A 12677-nucleotide genomic window follows, 5' to 3' on the forward strand; every position below is an offset into this window, starting at 1 on the left:
AAATATGCAAACATCCCCACAAGATGAATCTTTGACTCTCAAAAAACATCAATTAGGGCTTTATTACTATTAGGTTTCCTGGTTAAAAACTTACACAATCAGGGACAAAAAAGACCGTCACTTAATAATTGAGATTGGCTCCCTCAAGCTAATAATTCACAAAATAATTTTGCAATTCTCCACTTTATTTTGGCTCTGCTGTCTAACTCAGACCCCAATATTTCTCAAATATTCTGAAAGATGTCTGACGACAAACATGGGTTTATCTAAGACAATAGTTCCTTGTTTCTTTTTTTTTTTAAGATTTTATTTATTTATTTTGGGGTGAGGAGGGAAGAGCAAGAGGGAGAGAGAGTCTTAAGCGACTCTGCACTGAGCATGGAGCCCAACGTGGGGCTTGATCTCATGACCCTGGGATCACCCACCTGAGCTGAAACCAGGAGCTAGATGCTCAACTGAATGCATCACCCAGGTGCCCCCAAGACAATTGTTTTTACTCCTTTCTACTACTACCCATCTTTCAAGGAGCCAGTGGGTGGAATCCACTGGGTTTATATCCTGGATTTGCAATCTTCTAATGTGGAACAAGTTACTTCCCTTTTCCTGTTTCCTTACCTATCCATGCGATAATAAAGGTACATATATCATAGGAATGAAATGAACTAATGTCTGTAAAGTATTTTGAGTAGCATAAAACAAGTACTCAATAGATAATAATGATAACAAGCCATCATTATTTTTCACTATTCTATTGCTAATTATCACCTCCATTGGAGGAAAAGACTTGAACAAAGAGAAAGAAATTCAAAACTATTCCCTTGTACCACTCAAAGCCAGTGTGATGACAGAGAGATTGACTTTAAACCAAGCCTAAGGGATCCCTGGGTGGCGCAGCGGTTTGGTGCCTGCCTTTGGCCCGGCGCGATCCTGGAGACCTGGGATCGAGTCCCAGGTTGGGCTCCCTGCATGGAGCCTGCTTCTCCCTCTGCCTGTGTCTCTGCCTCTCTGTCTCTCTCTGTGTAACTATCATGAATAAATAAATAAAATCTAAAAAAAAAAAAAAAGAAAAAAAAGAAAACAAGCCTAATGGAAGAGATAAGGACAAATGCATCTGGGGGGCAATGATTAGGAGAGAGAATTTGATAGAACAATAGTTTAAATATAAACGGTAAGATAGTAACTGTCTATGAGAACTATGGTTAGATATAAAATACTTAAGAGAGCAAGTCTTTTTTTTCCTTTTAAGATTTTATTTCTAAGTAATTTCTATACCCAACACAGGGCTTGAATTCATGACCCCAAGATCAAGAGTCACATGCTTCACTGAATGAGCCAGCCAGGCACCATAAGAACAAGTCTTATTTGGCTTTTCAGATATGCAATAAATATAGTAAAATATATTAAGGGCCTCTGTAGCAACGCAAAAATTAATTGCTCTATGAGTGCAGAGATAAAGTGATTACAAAAGGCTTGCGAGGCCCTCAGCAGTGAGAGAAACTTCCAGGTGCCAAGAAATGGGCAAGAGGTTTACAGATAGGGTCTTTCTCTAGGTAATTTACAGAGTGAGTAGGTTTTTAAAGTATAAACTCAGAGCTCTTCCCTTGCCCATAGCATACAGTCAGGCAAAATTGTCTGCATGTGTATCTTCCCCCAGAATTTGAGGGTTTTTTTTCACATTATCTATCTGAAAATACATATTTTTTTAAGATTTTATTTATTTATTCATGAAAGACACAGAGAAAGAGAGACAGAGACAGAGACACAGGTAGAGGGAGAAGCAGGCTCCATGCAGGGAGCTGGATGTGGGTCTCCATCCTGGGGCCCCAGGATCACGTCCTGAGACAAAGGCAGACACTCAACTACTGAGCCACCCAGGCGTCCCTGGAAATATTTTATTATATGCAAACCCAGAAACACATTCTTCTTTTAAATAAGTGGTAGAGTAATTAACATATAGTTTTCACCTTGTTTGACTTCTTTCTTAGATGAGATTGCTTTTAAAATGCAATGATGGGATCCCTGGGTGGCGCAGCGGTTTGGCGCCTGCCTTTGGCCCAGGGCGCGATCCTGGAGACCCGGGATCGAATCCCACATCGGGCTCCCGGTGCATGGAGCCTGCTTCTCCCTCTGCCTGTGTCTCTGCCTCTCTCTCTCTCTGTAACTATCATAAATAAATAAAAAAATAAAAAAAAATAAAAAAAATAAAAAAAAAATAAAATGCAATGTTAAGTACCTGCCTTCAGCCCAGGGCGTGATCCTGGAGTCCCAGGATTGAGTCCCACATCGGGCTCCCCACAGGGAGCCTGCTTCTCCCTCTGTCTCTCCCTCTCTCTCTGTCTCTCTCATGAATAGATAAGTAACATTAAAAAAAAAAAAAAAAAAAAAGAATCACACAGTTACAGAAACCTCTTTCCTTACACACAGGTTTAAGTTTCTATTCAAAGTCCTTCTACCCCCACTTCCCACCTCCACACCGCCCAAACAAGCCCCAAGTGACATCTCACAAATGCTTGCCATCCCCATCTATGGTAGAAATGGAGTTGGCATGCTATTGCATCATTTGAGGGGACCTCTTGATTTTTTTCTATAGTAAATTAAAAATTTTTAAACAAAAAGATTTCTGTGTCTTCTTGACATTTAAATGGAAGGTGCCGAATTTTTATTTGCGAAACCCTATCACTGAAAGGATACTGATTACTATTGAAAAGGGTCAGCTGACTTCAGCCATTCACAGGGGAACCCCAGGCAGAGGAAGACGCGCTCAAAACCAGAGCCTGAGGGGTTTTAAGGCAGACTGGACACAGAAGGAGACGCAGTGGCCCTGAGTTGACAGCAAGACCGTAGCTGCTGATGCCTGCTGGGTGCCTGGCTGATGGGGAGACGGCCACCTCCAATCCCTGGGCAGGTGAATTGTTAGTGGAGCAAGAACAGTCATATACTTGTTGGTTACTTATGTGCTCCCCAAATTTGCCTCTGGAACTGCATCTGCAAACAGGCTGTCTGGGCTAAGGGAACTCGGCAAACCTAAGCACCCTCGGGAAAACCCAGAACCTTCTAGCCCCAAGGTCCCATAAAATGAGTCAGTCTATCCATTTCCTTTTCTCCAACAAGGGCTGGCTGTCTCTTGCCCCTATATTCCCATAACTCCAGATTCTTGCATCAATGGCAAATATTTGCAGCTGTTAGTCCCTCAAAGAAAATACCCAGGGACAGTCTGCATAATGTAGAAATAAATGCAATATTTTAAAAATGCAAATTGGAAACAATCACAAAAGAGACATAAAAACTGCAAAAAGATCATAAAGTAAAAAATTGTTATATATTTCTAAAAATAGAAAACTTTACTTAAAAATCATGATTTGTTATTTAAATACGCCCTCTGCTGGAAATGTCTTGCAAACGAAATGTTAAACCGAAATCCGAGCTAACATTTGAAGAGCACTTTTCTGCTCTCAGAGACAATCACTATATATAGATGTTTAATAATTTGGTAGACACTGTACCCCATAGTACCTCACCCATCTCTGATCCCCAAGGGGTAAACCTTGTCTGTAGACAGTATGCTCACTACTGACTAGCAGAAAATTGAGAGAAACCGGTTTTTAAATATTATTGACAATGTGTTTGTGAAATTCTACCAAATTCTACCAAAAGGGCTTCATTGTGTATTGCTCCTATCTTAATATCTTTTAAAATACAAATGTCTCTTGCAAGGAATCTATCCAAGGAAGGAGATTTCAACAGTGGTGGGATGAGCATTTCAGAGTTCTTAGAACTGTCTCAGTGAGTGAAGAATCAGAAGACAATGCTCAGTTTTCTCACAGTTCTATCTAGGTGAGGCTCTGTGTCCCCATGCAAACATTTTTTTTTAAACTTTGAATTTCTAAAATATGTTTCCTGAATTTAAAATAGTACATAAGGAGTAAATCTTTTATTGCCCATATTTCCAAGTATTTGATCAATGACTTCATTTATTTTAAACCTAAAATCAAAGTTTAAAAAATGCTTGCTGCCAAGGTCTAAAAAAACAGACAAAACCCAGCCATTCTATATCTTGATGTTTATATCTCTTGTACAAACAATACATGTAGATTGCGTGGAAGGCATATTATACGCTAGTGTTCCCTGAGGGAAGTAGACCAGCTTGCTGCAACATGAGGATATGAACCATGAAGAAAGAGATTATTTCCTAATCACTATTAATCACAGTGATTTCAAAATCATTTTTTTTAAACAGAAAAAAAAATCTTAAAAAAAATAAAACCAAGCTCATGGGAATCCGAAAATATATCCACATAAAAGCGGAGCTATTCTTTGGGATGTTGCACGATGGGTGTCAAGGGAAGCAGCAGACCTCTCTTCCTTCCAAAGCCCTTTCTCCAGCCACAGAGCAAGCCTCATGGGAGTCATTAGAACCCTGGGCTTCTGCTCATACAAAACAAAAAAGAAAACCTTTGGAAATCTACCTGTATGCACCCAGGCACACACAGACCAACCTAGAAACTGAGCCAGAGTGAGAGGGTTTGATGAAGGTGCTAGGTGGGATAGAGTGGCCCACCTAGGAAGCGGGGTGTCCAGGAGAGCTCGGTTAGTGGCCAGAGGCAACAGAGCTCTCATCTCAGGGAGACCAGACAAGGCCTGCGACAAGGCCTGCGACAGGCCGGCCAGCTGGATCTGGGACGAGAAAGAAGAGCTTCCCAATAAGAAGTACTTGTACACTCCCTGTGCTTTATTACTTTTTTTTTTTTTTAAGATTTTATTTATTTATTCATGATAGAGAGAGAGAGGCAGAGACACAGGCAGAGGGAGAAGCAGGCTCCACGCAGGGAGCCCAACATGAGACTTGATCCCAAGTCTCCAGGATCACACCCCGAGCTGAAGGTGGCACTAAACCACTGAACCACCCTCTTTATTACTTTCTAGTTTATTTGGTGATAGTATGGAGAAAGTAAAAGAGGGAGCATTTTTTCCCACATTGAGGCCAGCAATTCAGTATTTTCTTTTAATATAGGAAAACTTCTTTTTCTGATTATAAAAACAGTATATGGTCTATGCAATTTGGAAAATTCAGAGGAAATAGAAGAAAATAAAAAGCAACCACCATCCTGCCAACCTGAAATAACCTCTAATAAAAATTTTAATTTCAGTCTTTCCTCAATGCATATACTTTTAAGTTTTAAAATTATAATTTTATAAATTACAATTAGGATTATGTATTGTTATTGTATATCTTTTTTTTTTTTGGTATAGCCTTTTTTTTTTCTTGGCTAATCATGTTGTGAATATTTTTCCATTTCTGCTCAAAATTCTTTAAAACATCATGCACTGGGGGGCCTGGGGGGCTTAGTCAGTTAAGCATCTGCCCTTGGCTCAGGTCAGGATCTCAGGGTCCTGGGATCAAACCTGGAGTGAGGCTCCCTGCTCAGGGGGAAGTCTGCTTCTCCCTCTCCCTCTGCCCCTCCCCGCATCCCCGCTTGTGTTCTGTCTCTAATAAATAAAATCTTTTTTAAAAATTCATGCATTGAGGTTGATTGATAATCTACTGCAAAAATAATAGTACCATAAATGTTTAATCATTTCTAAATGGTTGGCCATTTAGTTTCTAACTTTTTCCCCTTATTAAAAATTATAGGGCAGCCTGGGTGGATCAGCGGTTTAGCGCTGCCTTCAGCCCAGGGCGTGATCCTGGATACCCGGGATCGAGTTCCACATCAGGCTCCCTGCACGGAGCCTGCTTCTCTCTCTGCCTCTGTGTATGTGTGTGTGTGTGTGTGTGTGTGTGTGTCTCATGAATAAATAAAATCTTTCAAAAATTTTTTAAAAATTTTAAAAATTAAAAAAATTATATGATGTAATATTAATTTTTACTACCAATGATGACATGTATGTATCTTCATCTGACCATTTTCTTAGGATAGATTGCAAGAATATAGAATCAGAAGGTGTGTTTTGAAGCTCTTCATATGTTATCTCAAAACTGCCTTTTAAAAAGGCATTATGAATTTATACTCATTAACAACCAATGTGAGTGTCCATTTTACCTTGCTGACACCGAGAATGTAAAATTATAATTTTTGTTGATTTGATGGATGGAAAACAGTAATTCATTTCATCTACATTTTGTTTTGTCAGTAGGACTAAATAAGTTTTCTTACATCTCCTAGCTGTTATGGACTAATTGCGTTGCTTCAAAATTCATGTATTCAATGTGATGATAATTGGTGATGGGGCTTTTGGAAGATAGTCAGGGTTAGATGAGGTTGTGAGACTAGGGTCCTCATGATGGAATTAGCACTGTTATAAAAAGAGAGTCACCAGATGGCTTGCTTTCTGTCTCTGCCATGTGAGGACACAGTGAGAAGGCAGCCCTCTGCAAGCCAGGATGGGTGCCATCACCAGAACCCAACCATGCTAGCACCCTGACCTCAGACTTTCAGCCTCTAGAACTGTGAGACAACAAATTTCTGTGATTTAAGCCACCTAATAGAATGGTATTGTGTCATGGTAGCCCAAGCAGGCTATGACACTAGCCGTCTATGATTTTGCATATACTTTATTTGTCCTTTAGTGGCACAGGCTTCATTTAGATAGGATAAGGGAGGTAGATAAAACCATACCCAAAGAGAGACAACCCTAGAGAATGAGAAATTCAGAAAGACAGAAGCAAGGCCACTTGAATCTCCATTCATATCCCTGGAAGTCTCCCCTAGAGTCCTTCTCACCTATGGGTTTTTTGTTTTGTTTTATGTTTTGTGTGAGATGGAGAGAGAGAGATAAAGAGAGTTCCCACGGAGTGGGTGGGAGGAGGGGCACGGGGAGAAGAAGAAAGAGAATCTTAGCTCCACACCCAGCTAGGAGCACCCTGCCCCACCCCCCGACCCTGAGATCATGACCTGAGCTAAAATCAAGAGTCAGATGTGTAACCAACTGAGCTACCCAGGTGCCCCTCAGCTAAGGGCTTAAAGGGTCTTGTGGTGGTGTTTTTTTTTTTAATTTAAATTCAATTAATTCACATAGTGTATTATTAGTTTCAGAGGTAGAGTTCAGTGATTCATCAATTGTATATAACACCCAGTGCTCATCACATCACAAGAAGTGCTTTGTGGTTTGAAACAACAAACCACATCAACAGTCTATTCGGGCTGCTATAACAGAACATTGTCGATTGGGTGGCTTATAAACAACAGAAATTTATTTCTAGAAGCTGGGAAGTTCAGGACCAAAGTACAGGAAGATTCTGTGCCTGGTGAGAGCTGCTTCCTGGTTCACAGATGGCTGTCTTTTCACAGGGTCCTCACATGATAGACGGGAGAGGGATGTCTCTCAGGCCTCCATTATAAGGGTACTAATGCCATTCATGAAGGCTCCACCTCATGATTTAATCAATCACCTCCCAAAGGCCCATCTCCAGATACCATCACATGAGAGATTAGGCTTCGAGATATGAATTTGGGGAGACATAACATTCAGTTGATAGAATGCTCTTATTACTTTTACATTTTCACAATAAAATCTATTTTTTAGATTCAAAAATAGACACCAGGATCACCAAATAGATCACCAAAAACAGACACCAGGATCTATCAAAAATAGATCCTTTGATGCATGTGAGAAGAGCTGTTCCATGTGTGACCCCGCTGATCGCTGAGAAGGAGGTAACCAAGATGACTGGCCGTCAGACAGTCTCTCCACCCTCACTGTGACACTCAGGCTTTTTCTGAAGTTCCAGAAGCTTGGTTGCCCTTGAAAAGAACAACCTTGGGCAGCCCCGGTGGCTCAGTGGTTTAGCACCACTGCCACCTTCAGCCTGGGGTGGGATCCTGGAGGCCTGGGATTGAGTCCCATGTTGGGCTCCCTGCGTGGAGCCTGCTTCTCTCTCTGCCTGTGTCTCTGCCTCTCTATGTCTCTCATGCATGAATAAATAAAATTTCTTTTTTAAGAAAAGAAAAGAACAACCTTCTTGGAGACAGTGATCGTTTCTGGGTCAAGGGTAATTTTCCTTGGCTTATTAAATACGTTAATATGTTCTAGACCCGCACTGTCCAATATAGGAGCTACTAATTACACGTGGCTATTGAGCACTTCAGACGTGGCTAGTCCAAATTGAGATGGGCTGTAAGTGTAAAATACATGCCCGGTTTTGAAAGCTTAATGTGATTTTATATTGAGTCCCTGTTGAAATGACTATATTCTGGACAGACTGGTTTTATAAAACATATTATTAAAATCAATGTCACCTATATTTTTGCTTCTTTAATGTTTCACAGGACACCCAAATAGATAAATGCACAGAGAATGAAGGAGAAAAATTTGGGCTAGAGACAACCTCAGATTCACAGCTGCAAGTGGCCAAAGCCATTGGGGCATTTTCTACTAGCACACGGTAGATACCCAGCAAATATTTACTGATGGAGTGGCCCAATGTACCCTCCTCCTTAGCTTACCACTCCTGCCGCCCCCAAGAAAAAAAGGCTGGCGGGAGTCAAGACCTTAATTTGTTGTTCAAAAAAATAGAAGTTACCTGACGAACTTGAATTGAACATACAATCCAATGGTATTTAAGACGGGTGTACAAACCCTTAGGAGCCCACAAAACCATTTTTCCTTGTGGACACAGGATAAACACCAATGGCTCCCAGGGCTACATGCTTCTCTAGGAACATCCAGGGATGGTATATCTCTGCCCCAGCATTCCAAGCAGCAACCTGATGTAAATTGGCTTACATCCCATCTCATCTTGTCTCATGACTACCACCACCCACCATGGTCACAAACACTGTGGTCCGAGAAACTGAATACACTGGTTGTTTAAACCAATGAGGTTTACACCATCTTTAAAGCAGATCTTTAAGCCCTGTTTATCCACTCCAGGTGGTACCACATGAAGCAGACACAAGCTCTCCCTGAAAAACCTTTCAGAATTCAGATTTTTAAACAAACAAAATGATTCTTGTTGTTTTATGCCACTAAGTTTTCCAGTTGTATGACATAGCAATGGGTAACTAATACAGCGAGCAAACAGAAAATGACTGACCAGCCAATCACACCTGTCATTCCAGCCAGACCCTAACTATGTACGGTATGAGAAAACACAGCCAGCCATTACTATCCTTTAACTTTTTATTATGGAAAACTTCAAACATATAGAAAGTAAAGGAGTATAATGAACCCCTATGTGCACATACCCAGTTTCAACAATTATCCCATTCTGGGAGTCTTCAAAGCTGATCATGTTAACAATGATTTTTAAATGACAACATATTAAAGAAAACAGGAAATGATAGACAAAATAGCTGAAAACAGGCAAAATTTTAATCAGAATGTGTAAAATAGAATCGGCTGATATTCTAAAACTGAAAAATATACTGTTTGAAATTAAGAATTCATTTGATATACTTATTAACAATATCCTGGATACAGCATAAAACAGAATCAATAAATTTGAAGACAATCATGAAAAATATCCAAACTTGAGCACAAAGAGAAAAATAAGGAAAAAACAGAGCAGGGGGTGGGGAAAAACTAACATAATTACGATTGCAGTCCCAGAAAGAGAAAGGAGAATTGGGTAGAAGCATTATTTGAAAATGATCAAAAATTTTCTAAAACTGATGGAAAATATCAATCAATAGAATCAGTAACCCGATAAGTCAAGCAGGGTTGTGTTTTGTGGTTTGTTTGTTTTCTTTAAATCAGCCTCTATGCAGGGGTTTGCAGGGAAATGACATCCAGGTTTTATTCAGGATAGGCGGGCGAAATTCAGACGAGGTTAAATATGCAGGGAAGTCCTGATTTAAAAAAAAAAAAAAATGTATGTATTCCAAAGCTTGCCGAAGATGGGTTTTAGAGGATTGCTAGTCCTGTTGAATCGGGTCAGATGAGTAGCTGTGTAGGGATATGAGGCTCAACGGGTTCATCCTGATAGTCCTTTAGGGGAAGTGGGTAACCAGGCTAAGGAGGGAGCGGGGCTCCCAGAAGCCTGCTCTCTTGCCCCGCTGGTAACATGGTCAGAAGTGACGGAAGGGCTCATGAGAATATCGCCTTCAGCGAAGGGCACTTCTGAGGGCTCCCCTTCTCTGGGAGCAAAGCAATGTGGTAGGCTGGTGGGCTAGGGTGCTCTCACCCAAAGGAGGAACCAGGGATGCCTCTACCAGCTTATGGGAAGTGGAGAGCAAGGTGAGGAAAGGCTATCACTTCTCTGATGCTCCCGGACCCTCAGCTCGAGCCCACTTTCTGCTATGTATCTCACAGCCAACCAAGACAGGGTCATCGCAGCTATTCTGAGTGATCTAAATCTTAAACCCAAATATTCCACTTTCGGACCCCTACCCTCCTATTTTTCCAGCTCCCACACTCAGTTACTCCTGCTAATCCTCTTTACTCCTTAGGAACCTCCACTTTCTACCCATGTATCATATCCGGTCCCATTCTCACCTCATACCCAGTCCCTTGGCCCATCACTCAGGTACCCTAAAAAGCTTAGCTCCTTCCCCGCCGCCCCTCCACACTATATGCCTGGCCAACACCTCTCCTGGATGAAGTCAATCTTATTTCTGTACCTCCATTGGGTTTACTGACTGCTACTTAAGGAAAACCAGGGCAGCTCTGATGGCCCAGCGGTTTAGTGCCACCTTCAGCCTGAGGTATGATCCTGGAGACCTGGGATTGAGTCCCACGTTGGGCTCCCTGCATGGAGCCTGCTTCTCCCTCTGCCTGTGTCTCTGCCTCTGTGTGTGTGTGTGTGTCTTTCATGAATAAATAAATAAAACTTAAAAAAAAAAAAAAAGAAGAAGAAAAGAAAGAAAAACTACACCCTGGGGAAGATGAGTGCCATGCTCTCTACATATTTTGAAATATAATCGTGTAGAAGTAAAACATGAATGAGACTCAGCAGAAAAAAAGTAAAACAATACACAAGTATACACAGCAAAGAAAATTAGGGTTCTCTCCTAAAAGCATCCCCCCAAACATTTGCTATTAATAGTTTTGCATATGTTCTATGCATGCATTATTATTGTCTTAAACGTAGCTACACACACACACATAGGAAATCACAGTAGGGATCCCTGGGTGGCTCAGCGGTTTAGCGCCTGCCTTCCGCCCAGGGCGTGATCCTAGAGTCCCAGGATCGAGTCCCACATCCGGCTCCCTGCATGGAGCCTGCTTCTCCCTCTGCCTCTCTCTGAGTCTCTCGTGAATAAATAAATAAAATCTTTAAAATAAGAAAAAAAAGGAAATCACAGTAGCTACATTGTAGGAGACACTTCTGGGGCAACTTGCATTTTTCTTCTTCTTTTAAACTATGTCTTGGAGAGCTTTTCTTCTCAAAAGGTATACACATACTTTATATACTATCTCATTCCCTTATTCATATAGAAGTTATTTACTATTTTCACCATAATGAATATCCTCGGACAGCTTTCTGGATACACGTGAAAGCCTATCTCTCCAGTGGATCCCTAGAAGTGAAATGTTTGGTCAAAGGCTATATGTAGTCAACATTTAATAAATTTAAATTAACCATTCAAAAAGGCTGCACCGAACTGCCCTCCCAAGTGCACAGCAGTCACTTTCGCAAGCTGGGCTCTCAGGGCTGCCGGGCTCTCCTCGTCTCTTTCCCCAGACTTCTCTCCCCCTCAGTCTCCACACACGTGTCTCTCTGCTCAGACCCCTTCTGCAGCCTCCAAACCCGCGCAAACACGCACGGCTTAGCATACGTCTCACCAAATATTTGTCGAGAAAATGGCAGTCACCGGGTCTTGCTTTCCTAATCCCCAAACCTACAAAACCCGCCGGGCCTCTCCAGTCCTTCCTGCTGTAACGACGGGGGGAGGGGCCCCTGGTCAGGCAGGGTCGGGCTGTGGGGTCGGGGCCTGCCGCCTGGCGCCCCCGGCTCCGCCTCCCCCGGGGCCCGCCGCTGCCCGCTCGCTCTCCCGGCCACTTGCGCATCCTCCTGCGGCCCCGGGCCTCTTGCCCAGACCTTAAGTGCGGGGCTCGCGGTTCCTGTCCCGGGCCCCGCGCCCCGTGCTCTGGCCTCCGAGCCGGTCCGCCCCGGGCGCCGCGCCGCCTGCCCTCTCTGCCCCCGGCTCCCGGCCGGGCCCAACCCCCGCCCCTCCTCCCGGACGTCTTCGGGCTCCGCTGCTCTAACGCCGCCGCCGCCGCGGGCTCCAGTACCTCGCACACCTGAGGAATGTAATTCTCCTTGAAGTAGCTCCTCAGCCGGGAGTCGGCGGTGCGCAGCGAGGCCATGACCGGGGCCCCCCAGACTCCGCGCCCCGCGCCCGCTAGCGCGTCCCGGCGTTGCCCTGGCAACCGCGGGGCGGGGCGGGCGCGGCCCGGGAGCCCCCCGCCCCCGCGAGCCGCCGCGAGCCGCCGGGAGCCGAGGAGAGCCGCCGGGCGTGGAGGCGGGCCCGAGCCCGGGCGGGAGCGAGGGGAAGCCCACCTCTGGACGGGGACCGCGTCCCCCAGTGAGTCCCCTCGGTGCGCGCGGTCCCTGCGCCTCCTCGCGGAGCTCCGCCCTAGCTCCGCCCCCTCGCTCCGGCCCCGCCCCCGCTCCGCCCCTGCCGCCCCGCCGGGCCGCTCGGGGCGCAGTGGGCGGTCCCTCCGTGTCAGCAGGGCCGTTTCCGGGAGGCGGGGCTCGGGCCCCATTTCCTGTGTCCTCCCGGCGCCGGCGCTCG

General features: G+C 44.0%; 1 protein-coding gene across 9 annotated transcripts in view; it reads right to left on the bottom strand.

The window, feature by feature from the left end:
* Window positions 1-12507, bottom strand: part of FBXL13 (F-box and leucine rich repeat protein 13) — a 204665-nt gene extending 192158 nt beyond the window's left edge. For 7 of the 9 annotated variants that reach the window (XM_072791453.1, XM_072791450.1, XM_072791446.1 and 4 more), the window contains exon 1: window positions 12175-12331. In XM_072791453.1, coding sequence (XP_072647554.1) covers window positions 12175-12249 — 75 coding nt within the window. In that variant the 5' untranslated portion in view covers window positions 12250-12331. Of the gene's footprint in view, window positions 1-12174; window positions 12332-12442 lie in introns of those variants that run through there. The other 2 variants (XM_072791447.1, XM_072791444.1) reach the window with 2 other exon arrangements.
* Between the last annotated feature and the right edge of the window lie 170 nt (window positions 12508-12677).

Source organism: Canis lupus, chromosome 21, assembly GCF_048164855.1.
Source record: "Canis lupus baileyi chromosome 21, mCanLup2.hap1, whole genome shotgun sequence".
NCBI classification, from domain to species: Eukaryota; Metazoa; Chordata; class Mammalia; order Carnivora; family Canidae; genus Canis; species Canis lupus.